At 32.6% G+C, this 19,322-nt stretch overlaps 2 protein-coding genes across 3 annotated transcripts in view; one reads left to right on the forward strand and one right to left on the reverse strand.

Annotated features, from left to right (window-relative positions):
* The window catches only part of LOC125057516 (GPI transamidase component PIG-S), a 26,228-nt gene continuing 6,906 nt past the window's right edge, over nt 1-19,322 (reverse strand). Inside the window, exons 1-11 of one of the 2 annotated variants that reach the window (XM_047661269.1) lie at nt 9,873-9,987; nt 7,503-7,593; nt 6,053-6,192; nt 5,262-5,471; nt 4,982-5,176; nt 4,068-4,168; nt 3,777-3,954; nt 2,754-2,926; nt 1,483-1,624; nt 465-669; nt 1-147 (exon numbers count right to left, since the gene is read on the reverse strand). In XM_047661269.1, coding sequence (XP_047517225.1) covers nt 36-147; nt 465-669; nt 1,483-1,624; nt 2,754-2,926; nt 3,777-3,954; nt 4,068-4,168; nt 4,982-5,176; nt 5,262-5,471; nt 6,053-6,192; nt 7,503-7,593; nt 9,873-9,882 — 1,557 coding nt within the window. In that variant the 5' untranslated portion in view covers nt 9,883-9,987 and the 3' untranslated portion in view covers nt 1-35. Of the gene's footprint in view, nt 148-464; nt 670-1,482; nt 1,625-2,753; nt 2,927-3,776; nt 3,955-4,067; nt 4,169-4,981; nt 5,177-5,261; nt 5,472-6,052; nt 6,193-7,502; nt 7,594-9,872; nt 9,988-19,322 lie in introns of those variants that run through there. The other variant, XM_047661261.1, reaches the window with a different exon arrangement.
* Nucleotides 10,021-19,322, forward strand: part of LOC125057513 (protein I'm not dead yet) — a 25,698-nt gene continuing 16,396 nt past the window's right edge. Inside the window, exon 1 of the mRNA XM_047661245.1 lies at nt 10,021-10,134. The gene's annotated coding sequence lies outside the window, so the exon portion shown is untranslated. The remainder of the gene's footprint in view (nt 10,135-19,322) is intronic.

The following is a 19,322-nucleotide window of genomic DNA, read 5'->3' on the forward strand; positions in this document are numbered from 1 at the left end:
TATAAATAAATTATTTATTTAAACTGGGATGTCCATCAGTCGACTTTCTCTTTAGGTAGTTTTCCTCTGAACCAAAGTATCAAGTTCTTCAAAGACAGAATCACAGGGAACATAATAGGTAAGAACAGAGGAATATAAATTGCGTACCTGAAATAATAAAAAAGTAAATGTACAAAATATTTGATTTATCAATAAGACTATAACAGTAAAACGTTTAAAATGTAAAATCTCAAACAGATATGAGAGTCAGACAGACCACAGACAAAGACACCATTGCTTTGGTTTTCTTTTCATTCTAACTCATTAGTATTTTGTCAATTGCATATTATCACTCTATATCAAAATATATTGCCAGTGAAGTTAAAGACAAATTTGTATTAAGTCCTAGAAAGTAAAATAAGAAGGATTATTTAATTCAAATTTATAATAAATAATTTAAATAACCATGTTCTTAGACGACTTACTTCTGATCATCAGGGAAATACAACAGGGCCAAAAGACTGGGGTCCATAAAAGCTGTCTCAGCCGCAATAAAAGCCGTCTGCGAAGCCCTATAGGCCTCCAAAAGGCGTCCACATAACATCAAGTTCTTGGCATTTTGAATGTTCTGTACAGCTATGTTAATTGAGGCACCTACTTCTTCGTTTATTACTATATTTGATATTTCACCTAAAATGGAAATTTTGTATAATGTTGACTAACTAAAATAAATTCAAATTAATGTACAAGTAAAAAGAAAGTTTAGTTTTTGTAAACGATACACATCAAAAATGAACTAAGGTCGCCATTTTGAAGAAACATTATTTTTACATTTAAGATATTAGAAACTAGCCCATCATGGCACGTGTAGATTATGGGTATTTAGCAAACATTTAAAATTGTATAATGTTTAATACTCTTGGCAGACTTTCCATACTTAGAACATTCAACAAAATCTGCTATTGACAAAACAACCAATCAAAATTATCCATTCCATGATAACTTTTGAATCGTATGTTTGGATAATAAAAAAAATATAGGTACTTGATGTAGCCTTATATATGAAGCTACGAAAAATGAGTTTGTATCTGCGTTAATATTCAAATTTTAACATGAAAAAGGTATCTAGTTATTGTGTCATAACTATATTAGCTTGACATATGGTATTGCGGAATTTAGATATTTGCGGATTTAAATATTGATGTCTTTTATAAAACTGTAGTTTCCAGAGCGAATGCGATACAAAGATTTTTATTTGTGTTTGTCACATTGCCGTGAAGTGTGAAGTTTTCATGCGGATCCCTAACGTTTTTAAACATATTCTATCATCTGTTCTGTTCATCAGGGATAATTTAGGATTCTAAATGTGAAATAATTTTTATAATAGGTACTGTGGTTTTGTAGCCTATCCCATGCAAACAATCAAATCTTTCCTCTTTACAATATTAGAGTTGATTTGTTTCCACAGACCACTGTCAAATTATAAACATAGTTATTATTTACCTAACAATTTAGCTAATGACTTCAAGCTCGTCTCAGCCGAGGTGACTTGCTCTAGGGTCCTTATTCGTAGAAGAGAATCGACCTCCCAACGCCTGGGCGCCACTGAACGGAGAGCTTCTAAGTTACCATTTTGTATTGATTCCTAGAGAATAAATTATTGTTTAAACATTGGTGTTAAATTTTGGAAATAAATACCGCTATCGTGGATTAGTTTGTAATACAAATAATCTAACAGGCCACGGTGGATTCTTGTCGTATCTTTACAGGTTCAGGGTTAGACAAAGTGCTGCCTGTCCTTGTAGCAATACAGCTGTCTAATGTATGGATACGACAGGTATAACACTTAACAACAGTGTTGCCAGATGGTCTCGGCGACGTATCCCTAGACTAATTTGATTTTCCCCCAGAAATCCCCTAGGATGCGCTCACCCCGCTTGGTGTACAGAATATTTTTAGTAAGTAAAAAAGGATGATCAACAACCTACAAATACAAAACAAAATAATTTTTGTGTAGTGGTATTACTGAATTTTCATGTAATTTTAGAATTTGTATTTAATTAAAATCACATCGTTCTTTGAGAGCTCAAACTAATATACAATTAGGAAGGTTAACCACGTGGATCCTATTTTCAACCAAAATCAGGAACGTGATATACAATAGCAAAAACACTCTATTTGGCGTGTTTTTGAAATTTCCCCTAAAAAAACCCCCATATATGTATTCCTTCCCCTATTCTGCCCCTAACTCGGTTGAGAAACCCTTAAATCTAGGAGAAAATTCTCTGATCTGGCAACACTGCTGAACCAGCTATGGAAATAAAAGTAATAGAGACGAATTTAAAGGAAATAATGCTCAACATTAGGTTAAGAAGCATCTTTTTGGGATTATCTGTAAAGCTAATACAAAAAGTTGTTAAAAGAAATAAGTAGGTAGTAAGTAGTGTTGAATCATCCGGGTGACCAATACCATTTGCGAAAGCTTTTAATTTAATACCTTCGACATATACATAGTCGGGGAATTATCTAGAATGTTTTTTTTTGGTTAGATTCTAAAATAGAATTTGCTCTAATCTAAACCTAAAATCAAGATAGAATACTCTGTTGTGTCAGAATTCTGCCTCTGTGGGCTTTGTAAACAAGGAGCACGTATGAACAGGGCCTGGATTAGCTTCCTGCCGAAATATATTTTTGGGTTGCACTAGTTTGCTATATAGTTATCTCAACCGTCCGTTCATGATTATATTTTATAAAACTTAACACAGTTTACTAACCTTATCCGTAATTCCAATAAGTTTTCTAAGATGTGCCAAAAACGTTCCCATGATCTGTGTGACCTTAGGTCGGTGTATGCCCTCTGTACATTCGTCTACTGTGGGTGTACCCAATACCACGCCACCCCATTTCGGTGACATGAACGCTTGGACTCGGGACTCGACTTTCTGGTCTAAATAATTAATTGTACAGGGGGCGTCCATAAATTACGTGAGGTGTTTAAGGGGGGGAGGGGGTCGAGTCAAATCTCGTTTAATCTCACGTTGGAGAGAGGGGGGGTCTCGGCAAATATCACGCAATTTTTTTTCTGATTGAAAAAAAAAATAGGAAAACAGTTGACCCTAAAGGCCATCTCTGCAACTTCCCGCTAACTCTATACCTAAACGCTCAACATTTCACTTACTTTGTTATTGAGCTCTTCGAGCTCAATAGTACGAATTCTGTGTTATTTTGAGTTCTCCGAGCTCAAAAAGATAGCTTCTTACGCGTTTAAGTAAGAAACCGACATTTTAAAAAATCTCACGTGAGATTGGGGGATGGGGGAGGGGGTTGAATAAAATCTCACGACATCTCACCAGGGGGGGAGGGAGAAAATTTAAAACAACACCTCACGTAATAATAAGTAATTTATGGACGCCCCCATATTGTGAAGAGATTTGCGAATTTGGTTCTTTTCCCTTTTTAAACATATTAAATTTTAGAATTAATTAATTATGGATATTGCCAAACATATTCATGATATAGAAATTTATATGTTTGTATTTTATGAAAATGCGTATTTTAGCTATATCATGAAATTGTTATACAAGGTCATTCGAATAAATGACTAAATGCTTATATATAAACAAATATTAGCAAAGGAATCTTAAATAAAAAATTGTTACCTAATTGTTTACGGAAATATTTTTGTGTTCATGTAATATATATAATGTCAATATATACAATTGAATTTCCTCACAGTTTAAAAAAAAATACTTCGATTTTTATTATTAGATATTGGTATCATAGATATAGGCACTTACTATTGGTATCATAGATATAAGCCGGCGACATATCACACTGAGTGACATATAAAGCTAGGTTAACAGTCGGCAACTCAGACACATGAGTCGCGGCCCTTTCTTCCAATTTCGTTAGAAGCAAGTGTAGTCTTTCATGACGAATTGCGTAGTGGTATCCGACTTTTGTATTATCTATTACCTATGGTCAAATATATTAAAAAAAATAGTTAGTACTAACGATTTATACGATATCATACAATTCAAATTTACTCGTATAATGGACAGGGATTCGAAAAAACAATGTCTATATACCTTTCTAGGTTGAAAATCAAAGTCCAGCAAATACAGCCATTGCGACTTGAGTGTGAAATTATGAAGTTCACTTAACTCGTCCACAAAGGAACCGATGTAATCTGAAAAAATATTCAGGTTTTGTAAGGCAAAACAAAAACGCGGTTCAATTAATAGTTCCGATAACAGCGCCATCTAGTTAGAAAATTGGTCACTTATACATATATCTCTATAAATGTATTCTCTCTTGGGATATATTCGTTAATGATCATAGAACACTAAAAACTATTTCAAGCAGCATAGCCTAGGCCAGTCGCATTTGTTCTATCTATACCTATGCGCAATTTAAAGTTGCTCATACGGTGAACAAAAGCGATAAATGGAGCTTGTCAAAGTTCAACACGGTCAGGCACCGACGGTTCATCATCTATAAATAAAATCATCAAAGAAAAGATACAGAAATCCTAGACAAAGAATCCAAGCATCGTGCATCGCCATGGGTTTTATATGGATTTTATATAAGATTTAAGCAACGATTGTGTGGCAATTTTTTTTCTTAAAGTCATCGTTTAAAAATGTTATTAAATTGTATCAATCTTTTGAGTGAAATTCACATTCAGACATTCCTTTCAAAACATACCTAATATTAGTAAGTTGTGCATTGTGCATATTTAAATTACTCAGGAATTTACTGGATATTTACTTACTCAGGAAAACATACTGTCAAAGAGACAAGGATCACGTGATATAAGTTCTGTGGTACACCACAGAACATTATACGCCAACAGAGTCCACACCACAGAGTCTAGACATAAAAACTTTGGGACCATTGTAGCCAGCTGTCGCCATAGATATTTTGCACATGGCCAAATGACCAAGCACCTATGATGATGGTAATACTTTTACTGTTCGACTTCTTCACTTTAAAAACGTACCTTCTACTGCCTCTGCGGCATCAAACTCCACTTTCATCAAATGTGGTTTTGGATTAACAACTGACAGCACCACGTGATAGTCACTACTCGGAAATCGAACTTGTCTCGCCGCATCGGCCGATTCCGATCTGGCACCTTGAAGGACTGATGGCTCATAGATCCATTTGTCTAAAGCGGATACTAGGGTCGATGATGCTGCAAAGAAATGTTATTTATTTTATGTGATCTATCAAACTGTTGTAGGTACTTTGCAGACAGGAATTTAAAATCATGTAAGTACCTTTCCCATCTCGAAAGAATACAACTCTCTCCGTCCCCACCCAAACGTCTTGAAGAAGTGGCGCCCTCTGCACTACATATAACGTGTTATGTTTCTGGTCGAAAGTGGCAGCAATCTCTTCTAGCGCTTCTTGTTCATCAATCACCGTGTCCAAGGTTTGACGGAGTGTTTCCGAGATGATTTGCTTAGTGACTCTCAGCTTTATTACATCTGAAATCGGTTATTCTTCGTAAAGTATTATTATAAATAAATTTCAGACAGATTTTTTTATGGAACAGGAAGCAAATGACTGTCAGTTAAATTTATGTTTTTACCGCTGCCCATGGACAGCAATACCAGGATGTTTACAAGTACGTTGCCGGCCTATAAGATGATTGGCGACTAAGAATTTTACAATCGTACTTATTTGCAGGGTATTTAGTCGAGACAGAATAAGAAATTCCACCCGTATTACCTCGACGTCCGCCGTTCCACAACTGAGCGTTTTTCAAGGCAGTTTTAGCCGCGCACCACCACTATGTGGAACCAGCTGCTCACTGAAGTATTTCCGAACCAATTCGACTTAGGGTCCTTCAAGAAAAGAGCGTACCAATTCTTAAAACGCCGGCAACGCACTCGCGAGCACTCTGGCATTGAGAGTGTCCATGGGCGGCGGTATCACTTAACATCAGATGAGCCTTCTGCCCGTTTGCCCCCGTTCTATAAAAAAAAGTCTGTGCCTTTTAACACAAAATCAGAGTTACTAACTATGGATTAGTTGTTGGGTACATTACAATGTACATACGATATACCTGACTGTGCAAATGCCTTCTGAATCTCTTCAGCCACATTCACCGCAGTTCGATCGTCGTTTGCGAGTACCACAAGGTCCGTTGTAATGTAGTGAGCCTCCGAGTCAAATGCATTTATTTTTTCGTATGGAAGCGATACCCTGAAGATTTAATGTATTTATAAAAAAATCTGTTGTCTGTAAAGTCGGTTTACTGACGATAGTTGAACGTGACAACGTCATAAGAAAATACTGATGGAATGGTTGCATTTTTTAAAAGGAAATTTTAATTTTATTTGTTTGATAGATATTTTGTATGGATTATGGATATAGAGAAGGAGGTAAATGGAAATCACAATTGAATTGATCGATTACAATATAATCGATATAATACTTTATATTATACAATAAAGATGTCGAACGCTGCCGATCGCGGAGGATGATTGTGCCTCTTTGTCGCTCGTTTCGCGCTTTCGCTTGCACTTCAAGCCTTAAATGGAACGCCTCAGAGCTAGGTAACGCCGCATGCGTCATGTTTTTTCGTGCGTGCAGCCGGTTCCATCGAATTATAAGACGTTGTCACGTCAATAATAAACATTTGAAGGCACACACTTGCGGGAAATGTGTTTAAAAATCAAATTCACTATGATAGAGGTTTTTATTAAGAATCATACTTGGTATAATTCTGGCTTGTCAATCCAATTACGTATTCTTGACAAGTATTGGCGTTACGTTTATTTAAAGTTTATTTCAATACATTTTATCCAATCGAATTATTTATACTATATGTATACATATTTCCGTTTTTGGACATCATTTGTGACCTCCTATGCTGGACATATATATAGATTTAAATAATGGCTTTAAATAATGACACACAAAAACTGACATTAGGAACCAAATATGTGACCTTGCAAGTTTCCGGACGCATCGGACTATCGTGATGATAACCCTTACGCACCCCGTCACATTATGCATTTACATAAAATTGATTATATCATAAATACATAATTGTTTAACTATGTATGGCTATAGGTATTAGTTAAGTCTAGATATAGTACGTAAAACACCAAAACACGTTAGACAATTAATTTTCATAGTGAAAACTTATTACATAACTAGCTGCCCCCGCGAACCACCCTAGGAGTGGGACCACCCTTAACATTTAGGGGGATGAAAAATAGATGTTGTCTGACTTACTGAATATCCTTTAAAAATCCCATAACAATCGGTCGAGCCGTTTTGGAGGAGTATGGGAACGAACATTGTGACACGAGAATTTTATGTATTAAACGTTTCGAATGCTTTACTACAATTGCTGTCGGTTAAAGACAGAGAAACATCAAGTAGACATGTTTGTCTTAAACAGAGAACGATAAAGAGAATGTATAAAAACGCTAATTAAAAAAGAATATCGCTTTACAACTAATAACAGTTAATTCTACGCGTAATAAATCTAAAAGAAGACATACCGAAACACTTCGGTTGTTTTCCACCACAAAGGTACACCAATGACAATCAATACGCCGACAAATGAAGCGCTCGCCCACATGCGACTCCATTCTGAAAAAAACAAAACTTCTTATGAATGTATATAGATGGTAGAAGATAATTATGCCGAAGAAAACATGTACAAAAACATACATATGTCAGTAATTCTAGTTGAGAATGTTGCGTGCTAGCCCTGAAATGTACGGAGAACAGGCTGTACCAAAAAATATCATTGTACATTGTCGGAGAATGGACATATATGTATTTGAAAATTTAAAAAAAGAACCAATTTTTTTTCGTTTGTTAAGACAGGCAATTTATTTCACTGTGTTTGGGGCTACTGCGATCGAGGGTACAAAAAGAGGGACGCAATGGATCAATACTAAATTGCTAGGGGAAAACTGATGGTTTCCTTTCATACTTTAAGTAAAAAATGTATCTTCCAATACTCCAATAATGCTTATATAATATATTCGTAATAATTAATAGTTTCGTATAATATATCTATGTTTGATCGCGCATTAGGCAGCTTGTCTTGGAGCCGAGTTTTTTGTAGCCAATGTGAGGCCGACGCGGGCACCTAAATCTTATAATCGTATAAATTATACAATGAATTTACTTAATTACTAAATTTCTTCAGAGTTGATAAGTTTTTTCAAGTTTATAACTTCGAGTTTAAAGCGCAATGTGATTGTAAATTGCACCTATAGTTTTCTCGCGAAATACCTTGTGTAGTAAATGCTCCGAGGACCTTGTATTGAGGTTTCGCCTAGATATTCTAGATAGAACCAGGTATAATAATTTTATTTATACATTCAAATATAATTTTTTAAACGATTTTTTTTTGTACAAAATCGGTTACAAATGTTTAAATATATTATAGAAATTTTATTGAGGTATAAAAAATATTGGGAGTTTTCGAATACATACTTGGGTATGTACCGTGTTGTATTTAAATTGAATAAGCGCAAGTCTGTCGCTCTCTATACCAAAACCGGAAAAGTAATATTTTAATATTAAAAAAATAGAATAACAAACACGCTGTTCATGATACATACCCATCATACCTACCTTTTACTCAATGAACAAGGCGTCAATGACGGAATGAGGCAGAGGCCACAAGTCAAGCATCTAGGCGAGTGTTAATTAAGAACAATATACGGAGATTACAACGCAAAACGACATTCGATATACTTTAATAGTTCTACTACGTCGTTAGAATATACGCCTTTTAATTGTGATATTTTAGACGGAAATACCCAAAGCTTAAGGAATGCCTTATCAAAACATAATTAATTTCAGTACCATACACTTAGGGTGAAATTAAAATAAGACTAGAGTCAATCAAGAGTCAAAGTCCAATACATTTTGGATAGCAGGGCCAGACTTAACGATAATTGTCGCTTCTAAATCTTACCCTTATGTATTAATAACGTGATGTTAAAATCATACTTTTGTGTGAGTGATATTTAACTAAATAAAATCGGGTCATCAATAATAGTTTAATTAAGATAATTAAAACCAACGATTTAAACGGCATATTTGCCTTAATTATTAATATTCATGTATATAACATTATTCTGATTACGTAAACTCTTATTTACAAGCCGTATGTCGTAATATTATTAATATTTGCGGAAATATACAAATACTTTTTTAATACACATACTAATAAAATATTTAAATTCAATATAGATTTGATAGTTTTAGTGGTCTGAAATCAACAAAATTGCTGTCTCTTTGGCAGAATAGATGTTTTCCAACTTTAAACGCTCTCTTCACTTACATTTATATCCTTTTCACAATATTGCAGTAATATGACTTAAAACTGAAATATAAGTTGATAATAATTAATAATTACACTTCTTACAAAAACTCATTTACGTTGCGATGTTTTTATGGTGTGTTGAAGATTGAGTAGTTAGACGCTCTGATTGGTCAGTTATTACGAGCCATCTTACGATTATATTCTATCGAAAATTTCGACATGCCTACAACGACCACTAGTATTATATTAAGTAACAAGAAAGCATTTGTGGGCAAAGTTTGATATAATTCATCCTTCCAAAATTATCTATCGTGCTATTTATTATATAATATATAATAAATAGCACGTAATCTAAATTACCGTACTAGGAAGTTAAATTGGTTTCACATTTTCCTTATGACATAATACCTCCAATTATTTTAAACTAAATAAATACAACTCTAAATTAGATAAAGACCACGACCCCATATCTTAATTACTAATTAGCAATTGCTGATTAAGCAGACTGACTATCACGTGAAATAATCGCTAAAACCAAGACACGTCGATGACCCAAACATTAAAAAAGTAAACAAATACATACCCCTAGCCATCACGTGTGAAACTGGTTCTCAAAATATCCGTAAAACGCGGAACTTGCACCCAAAGTGACGCGTGCCTAGCTGCGGCTGAATGCCCCTTTGCCCACGCATTAAAAAAAATTAAAAAGGTAACCGTAAGCCAAACGCTAGTTTGCCTCAGTCAACATTCGGCGCGCGTAGAGTGTAGACCTCATACGTGCGTGAACACTTAAGTCCGTTAGTGTAAGTTTTGTGTAGTGGAAGCCGCAAAATCAACTCTGTTTGGTGAGTTATTTATATAAAAAAATGTCTGTTTTTTATAAGTATAACTCTTAAATTTTTCCTTTACTATAAATGCAACAAAATGACCAATGCAAATTCGACATTGTCTTCTTATCAGCCAAAAATATTCGGGTCACGTTGTGGGCACTATAAAAAAGCTATAAAGCTTTGTTGATAACAATATCCTTCCCATAGAAAACGTTATCGTTTTAAAACACAAACAAGCTGGGATACACATGTGAGAACTTCTGTACTATTATTTTACAATACTCATGCGATTTAAAAACGTGAAATTGCAAATTTATAAGTAATTATTGTGAATATCGATAACATATACAATAAATGAAAATCGAACCAATGAAAATTTATTCCAAATAATTAACTACATACACAAGTTTAATGTTGTAATGTGTTGATAGTGTAATTATGCATATAAAAAACAAACTTCTGTTAACAAAGCCAAAACGAAAAATAAAGAATATTCAACACCTAAACAATTCTGGTCGAATCGATTCGATTACGCAGCAATTTTCACCTTAATACCATCTCTCACTTCTATTGAAAAATAGGCTTCTCCAGAAACAATGCTTTCTTTAAAAAAATCTAAATCTAATGAAAGTGAAAGATGATATGTCTTTTGCATCATCTGATAATAAAAAGTTTATCAAGAACCACTTGTTACAGGGCTTAACTCCATAGTAAAGCATAATGTAAAAATACTTCCTTATATTTTAAATTTTATTTTATTTCTGTTATTCTATATTATTAAACGAGATATTAATTAATTATTTTTTCATTATATTTATTGTATATAATTTATATTTATTTATAATTTGTTATCGGCATCTCTGCCGTGTCAATTAGAAACGGTATACTGTCCTAGTGTCAGATCACGGATCACGTCTGCATTAGGTGCATGTTTACAGTTTGAAAAAGGTTTTTGTTGATGAATAACGTGATTAGGTCCAAACGAGGTTGATAGTACACTAAATATTAAATTACTAAATAAAAGTGTGAGGACTATGCGCCTTTGTGAACTTTGTAAACATTTTGAGTATTGTTACATCACTCTTGTGTTCGTTAGAAAATATTTTTCATAGCTAATACTTGAGGTTTATTGAATGTTTATGAATAAGGTGTAATAATAATAAAAACACATATAAAAGAAGCAATAACTGGACAAATCATATTATGTCTGATTTCACTTTCATAGAAAATTACTTTCTTATACTAATGACTAGAGCCATGGCTATATTCATTCAGGTTTGAGGCAATTACTTATAATATAGTTTAACCTAACGGAAGGTAGTGTATGTGTTAGGAAAAGACGACAAAACGGTCTGAAATCCTATGAAAATATACAAATTTATGAAGCTGATTCCTGTACACCATAGATCGAACCAAAAATTCAAATTCGCACGTAAATAATTTAAAAAATAATAATTGCGTTCTCAGTATATTGTGTTGTATTATAGTATACTAGTGGACCCGACAGACGTTGTCCTGCATGATATTTCAAGCAATTAGTAAAGCAAAGTATGAAAGTACCGACTGCAGCGCCATCTGGCGGGCTGATTTGTGAATCTAAACCATTCCCAGATCCCCTTGAACACACACAAAAAATTTCATCAAAATCGGTCCAGTCGTTTGAGAGAAGTTCAGTGACATACACACTCACAGAAGAATTATATATATAAAGATTGTGTCTCTGACGGCTGTTTCTTCTTAAGAAATAAATACGACACATGTAAAGCAAAGTTCAGGAATATTTTTCTTAATTATTCAGCACCGACTGCTGACGGTTATTCTAGGCAATAAATTCTCAATATGTTACGTGTACCTGGCTTAGTGATTGCTAACTTATAATTCTATGATAATTACTTGGCAATATTGATCCTATTAGCTTCATATAAGTGCATATTACCGATCGTTCCAATTCGATGATGGAGTATTAAAATGTGTCTGAAATTATCCTTGACATTGTCGCCTTGCCTTTGACGCACGCCATATTTATCGAGTTACGTAATACGAACAGTAAGTTTCATATAGATTTTCTCAATAGAGCATTAACCCGCCACAAAGAAGCTAGTGACGGAATTTCTCCGGATTATAATTCCTTATTTAAGGTTATCTGCATCTTATGGATCGATCCATCTACGAGATGAATAAAGTTCTTTGAATAGAGTGCAAAGAACTTTTACACTGCGTAGTTTTCCATGGAAAGAAAATTTTATTAAGCGTAATTTAACAAAATAGAGAGATATATAAGTAGTAGATTTACTAGCAACTACGTCTAGTAATTTGGATATAGAACCATGCCGAGATAAGTATTAAAATTTAAACGTCACGCCATAAATATAATATTTAATAAATATAATTTTCTTCCTCAACATTGTCGAGGATGTTTACAAACTAAGATTTACGTAAATTCCTTCTTACGCAAAACATTTAATATCCTTATATGCATTATTATTTCACATATTTTAAAATAGATCTTTCCATTCAAGGACTTATAATTCAGGGGTCATGCGAAGAATATTAGTCGCGTAATGCCCAGGTGACCGATCGACCGTAATTTATCAACAGGTTGGCTGAGAAAACTAAATATTTAACAGATGCAATTTACGGCAAGGAGATTATTTTTACAAGGCAATTCATAAATAATTCCAACAGACTAAATATAGGCTGGTCTAGGGCGAAACCTCGCTTATCCTAAGACCTAACCGAGTTTTTTTTAATAAGATACGGGTCATTTATGAAACGAATAAAAGAGTTCTGATATAACAAAGCAACAGAAAATTATATGTTGACAGTCTGAATAAAAAAAAAACTAAGAATGTATTTTTATAGCATCGTTTTAATATCCCATGTTAATAAATAAATACGATGATGACCATGAAGACTGGCCTTGCGACAATCCTTTGTATAACAATCAACTTTTCAAGATTTACGGAACTTAATTACAATTTATAATTGCTTTTTTTTTCATTTCGACGTAGAGAAAATGAAAAAATAACATAAACTAATGCACTTCTTATTCTTCGAATTTAAAGCTACGGTTGATGTATAAAAGTGGTTTATAAATTCCTAACAATAAATGGATTTCGACTTACTAAAAATCTCAATCTTTTTTTTCTTGTCAAACGCAAAAAATACCGTAGAGAAAAGGCTGAAGAGTTCATCCTATTCAATAAAACTTAAACTTTTCTAAGCCCTTGTATCTTTTTTAAAAAAAAAATATAATTCTTCGTATGTATGTCGCCTTCTTATGTGTGATCTCCTTACGTGCGTACATGAATATGTATTGTCTACCGTCTGTCAAACAATCTATCTTTATATTGATTTTTTTCTTTTTGTTCCTATTAATGTATCTGTTCGTCTGTCCTTAATAAACAAATGAACTATATTTATTGTATTTTAATTCAATTGTACGTATAAATTAAAATCCATTTTATTAACTAAATAATGAATAGTCCGGGATTATTTTTGCCAAAAATTCAATTTTAAATGAATACTTTATTTTTGAAACAATATAATGTAGTTAAAATTATATTTTAAACAAAAGTAATTACTTTATATAAAACTTTATTTTGGAAAGTATAAGTATTGTGTTAAAAAAAATTGTTAATAATCTGCGCAATAACCAACGTGGTTGTTTACAAATATTATTGTAAACAATCACGTGCAAAATCTTGGTTATTTCGCAAATAAACACCATTCAATAGGTCAATTCGAGACTTGCTCCAGATATCAGGAATAAACAGCTACAGATACTATAAAGTTTTGGAAACAACCGGAAAAGTTTTAGTGTCCCACCTGATTGACTTGAAAATAAATAATTTTCATACAAAATCTCAAGCTTATGCTATTAGACTCAATATTGTTTTATTTTTTATTCAAGGTCGGGGCCTTGAGCTAATGTAGAAACATTTCTATATAAAATGTTCTATGTGATGTTATAAAATACTTTTCCAACAACTTTGCGAGAATAATAATATGGTATTTTACACAATAGCTAATGCCTAATACATTTGATATGTTTTTATTGATAGTGTTAAACTGTCAAGTGATTGTACATTATACAACTTCAACGGAAAGAATACTTCAATAAAAAGTATACATATAGTATAAGATCCCGCTATACAACGACCTTCACCGAGATGCTTATTTAATGAAACTTATTTTATAATTAATTTAATATGTCAATAAATATAATCCATATGGGTTGCCTAGCAAATTTCAGTCCAGAGTATGTTTAATTAATATTAAAAAAATTTTTTTTTTTATAATTTGCATGTAGTAAATTTTTTGAACTTTTTTCAATCAATATTTTTAATCAGGGTAGTATTATATATGTATCACTAAAACCTTCTTTTATACTAAAGATGTATATATACTTTAGTGTCACATAAAAAATATACACATAAATAATTAATTGATTAAAAACAACCTAACTTTTGCATATTCTATGGGCTTCATACTTTCGATTGGTATAGAATTTATCTAATAATCATACCGGTGAAATGTTTAAAAAAATATATTTTTTTTAAATTAATTAAAAATACTCTGGACTGAAATTTGCTAGGCAACCCATATGGATTATATTTATTGACATATTAAATTATATATAAAATAAGTTTCATTAAATAAGCATCTCGGTGAAGGTCGTTGTATAGCGGGATCTTAGACCAATATTTTTAATTTGAGGAATTTTTCTTCAGGCCTGTTTCAAGGCAAATCTTTAAACATATAAAAATGTGTACCTGTCAGTCTGTGCTGTCAGATTACGGAAATTGACATTGCTAAACACCACACTAAAATATATAACTAGGTATACTAATATGTCGTCATTCACGCTAACCGATTTAAGTTCGTTCCGGTTTAATTTATTCATTATATTAGCACTGTAACAGCCTTCAGCCTGTAACGAACAAATACTTCAGTTACTTTTATCACCTATGTAATAAACATGTTAGTTACCAAAAAGTGATTGAAATTAAAGTAGGTACCTATAGCTACCTATTCCAAAAAATAAATTTAGGAACAACACTAAGAGACCGCAGGGACGACGCCCTGCATACGCTGAGGGACTGCCCAGCATGGGAGGCGGAGAGAAGACCTCTGCTAGATGCACTCTAGCGCGAGGACGCAAGACTTCCAAACGTAGTAACGGGAAATGATCGCCGGAAAAAAACGGCAGGCCCGTCGCATAAATGCGCGACGCGCTCACTTAATCCTCGCCACCTAAAAAGTGCTCAAGCAGGGAAGCTGGGGTTCATGCGTTCAAAAGAAGTAATGGTGATCCATCCTTGCAAGTACTGGCCCCGATCTCCCCTAGTTATTTCTAATAAAATTAAGTCAGAATCTAATACTAGTCACTGCTAAATCGTGAAACACAAATACACTGTAAAATTTTAGAGTAAATTAAAAAAAAAACATAAAATGGTATTCGAAAATTGATACACTAGAAACAAATACGTCTTAAAAGTCAATTTTGGCAATGGTAATTATTTTTTAATACAAAAACAAGTAGTTTAATCATAAAACACGTGTAGCTCATTTGCATTAACGTCTACAACGTATAGTAAGATACAGTATTTTTCTAACCTCGTAACATTTTTTGTCACAAAAAAGTGACTACACACGCGTTGTTCGATAGAGTACGTAGATGCCTCATGTATGCAGCACAAATTAAGTTTTTACATATCATATATGTACCTAATTTATTTAATTTTTAATCTCCTCACGTACATTTAAACAGTAGTTCAAAAAGATGTTGTACCATTTCATACATTGTGTGGACACTTGTTTACAGAGCTAAATTAAACAATGACTGCGACCATCTGTTTGCGTACGCGCATGTCTACGTTTAATTAAAATCTAGGAGGTACTTAATTGTTTTATAACTAGGTCAGTGACCTTTTAATTGAAGTTCTATGTTGATTATTTTAGAGATGCAATTGCTTTTTAGAATTAATTACAATATTCCTACCAGTGAGCCAAAAATTCTCGCTAAAGTAAAACGAGGTTTTAATATCTATAGCAAATGTAAACAAAGAATCAATGAATCAGTACACGGCGCGAACTTTGATACTATAGTATCCAAAAATATACATTCAGACAAAGGAGGAAATATAACTAAAATACACATAACTGTAAAACACCAAGATATATTAAATGTTATTAATTACCTTAAATTAAAATGTTTCGATTATCAAATTTAGTAAATTTCCATTGTCTAAACTATACAATTTTGTATATTATTTGTTTATTTAAATGATATTAAGTTATATACAATATTATTAAGCGATGTCATGCAGTCTGAATATAAAATTATTTTATTTACGTACAAAGAGTTTTTCTGATTACAAACAAAGGAAAATATGTAATTCCACTTTTTATAGAAAAATAACAAATAAGAAAACGACCCGTTATGTTTTTCTAGTTTTTGGATATAGAACCCTACCAGTAGTCTTATTAACTTAAATTTTCATAGCGTGAAGTAGATAGTACGCGTAATAAAAAACATTATTAAATGTGACAAGGCGTATACTATAAACGAATATAATATTCTTGTATTAAATAAATTATATTATCTATCGTATGTATCGCTTTCATGGTAAATAAAGACTTTATTACTATTAAATCGATATTGCTATTGGGTCACCAATAATTAACATCTTGTCCTCTCAATTTTATAGATTTGCTAATTATGTATTCCAATAACTTTTACGACCATTCAAGTAACGTTATTATTATTTTTCTTAATTCCGTACAATAATACTTTAATTATTATTAATCTCCGTATAAATGTTAAATCATAAATTCCTTAAATATTGTATGTACCTATATGTATATTTAAATTAATACTTTGTCAGTTATGGCCTAGTTCCTTAAACGAACCGAACCCTCATCCTCGAGCATTCGAATCACGGCTGTGCACTGTGTTTCTAGATATGATATAGAATATTATGTGTAATTAACACTTCCTCTTATAGTAGAGGCAAAAATCGTAAGGAAACCGTATCTCAAACCACCGTCACCGACCGACTTAACTCCGTGGCAGACACAGAGGACTGATCTACTTGTCTATAAAATAAAAATCGAGAAACGGATCCAATCTGAGATCAAGATCCATATATGTAGCGCCACTGGATTATTATTATTTCTTTATATGAAAAAAATATTTTCGAAAGTCGCTGACAACCAAAACTTTGTCAGTATTGAGTAGGCAGCACGAAATATACGAAGTATGCAACGATTTATTATACCATTCAAACGTATTCTTTTCTTTTACATTATATTTACACAAATACTAGATCAGAAATAATAATTTTTAGTTAAAATGTCCTCAACAAAATCAGTGAGGCTATATCTAGAGCGTCGCCAGCTGAATGTCCCAAGAAGTAACTATTGAGGATGAGAGAAGTATGAGTATGGTACAGTAGCACGAACCGGTTAGCTTATATACAATATTAAGACATGTATTTTTAATATTTATTTTATGACACACAAAATAGGAAAACCAGAGCAGAAAATTACATAAGCAATTACTGCTAATGTCTAATTAGCAGTTAGTTGCATTATTAACGATTATGCAATATTGTGCAAATACATATATATGTAGATGATCATTTTAATCACGATAACTAATAAAAAAGCTATTTATTCGAAGAATGAACCGTAATTTCTCAGCATTTCCATAATTATAACCAATCTAACGATACCTTAATTTTATGATCATATTATTCGTGATGAATTCTAACCATATTCTCAAGACAACTGGTTATAATTATGTATATATTATTTATCCTAAAAAAATACGAATATATTAACAATTACGATTGAAATTCATCACAGAATCTTTTAAATTTAAAAACCATTGTTCGCCGGAACGTCCAAGTATGAAAAATATTGTACTAATCGTAACATTATGAGACTTAGCGCTGATGACTCTCATGTCTTAAAAATGTATTAGAAACAAAATTCTAAAACCAAAATCATAATATAATATATTTATATAGGTATATAACTTAATATACACATGTAGGTTCTAAATTTATATTTACTACCAGTTTTTAAATCAAGGGCGTAGAACGGACGAGAAAAACTGACAATAAACGCAAAAAAAAAAAAATAAGTCAGCGACTTGCTTTACTCCTATTTCATTCTTACAATGTAAAATATTCATGTTACAATATGTGTCGCAAACTACTCGAAACATACTGCATATATTCATCATTCCTATTATACAATTGTTATGAACTTCTTTTAGTTAAGTTTAAGAAGAAATTTTCGGCGCGTAACACAATTGTTTCCTATAAACCCGATGTCAGGGGTCCATCAAAATATTTGATGCATACTTGGCAGCAGTCCAAAAGTATGCTATTTTCGTTCAGCAATAGGTCGGCAACACGGTGAGGAAATTGTGATAAATTGTGCAATTTCTTGGGAAAACTTTCTCATGTGGCAAAAACACTTGACATTTGGCTGGCAACTTTCTGGTGTTCTGTTTATCCAATACCTAATGATGCCATGACTTCCGTACTTCGGTTTTAAGGATGAAGATCCAAAAATACTCCCGGATTTATAAAATTGGATTATAATATTTGATGAGCAAAATTAAAATAAATATTTCTTGTTTACCTTCCGCTTTTTGGCTAGAATATCACCTATATAATATGGTACATTGATGTTTTATTTGTGTAGTATTTCTGCACTTATTTCCTAAGATTTTACGCTATTATAATATTATTATTAACAAGTCGTGTGTAAGAAAGTTTTGTTCCGCTTTGTATTAGGAATATATTTTACGTACATTACGTGCAATAAAATAAATATTTTCTTGACGTCATAATAAAGTCATGCGAACTTGAAAAAATCGTATTTTCGGTCGGCAGGCGCCAGATCCGTCAGCACCAGAAATATCTCATGAAAATCAAGGTTGGTGCGTAATACCCAGCCTGGGATATTTGTGGTATATCAGATAAATCGTTGACGTGAATGAAAATCACGAGGTTAATACAACAAATGTATAATTGAAAACCTCGTAACGCAATTATAAAAATGTTTCAGGACAGGCACTTGTCGTTAAACGTGCCTTTTATAAGTCATTGGTCGAAAAATCTTTCTAAATTGGATTGTTGACGATTTAACTTTATTAAATTTATGATAAGCTTTATAAGCCATTT

The sequence above is a fragment of the Pieris napi genome, chromosome 2, assembly GCF_905475465.1.
Source record: "Pieris napi chromosome 2, ilPieNapi1.2, whole genome shotgun sequence".
Taxonomy (NCBI): Eukaryota; Metazoa; Arthropoda; class Insecta; order Lepidoptera; family Pieridae; genus Pieris; species Pieris napi.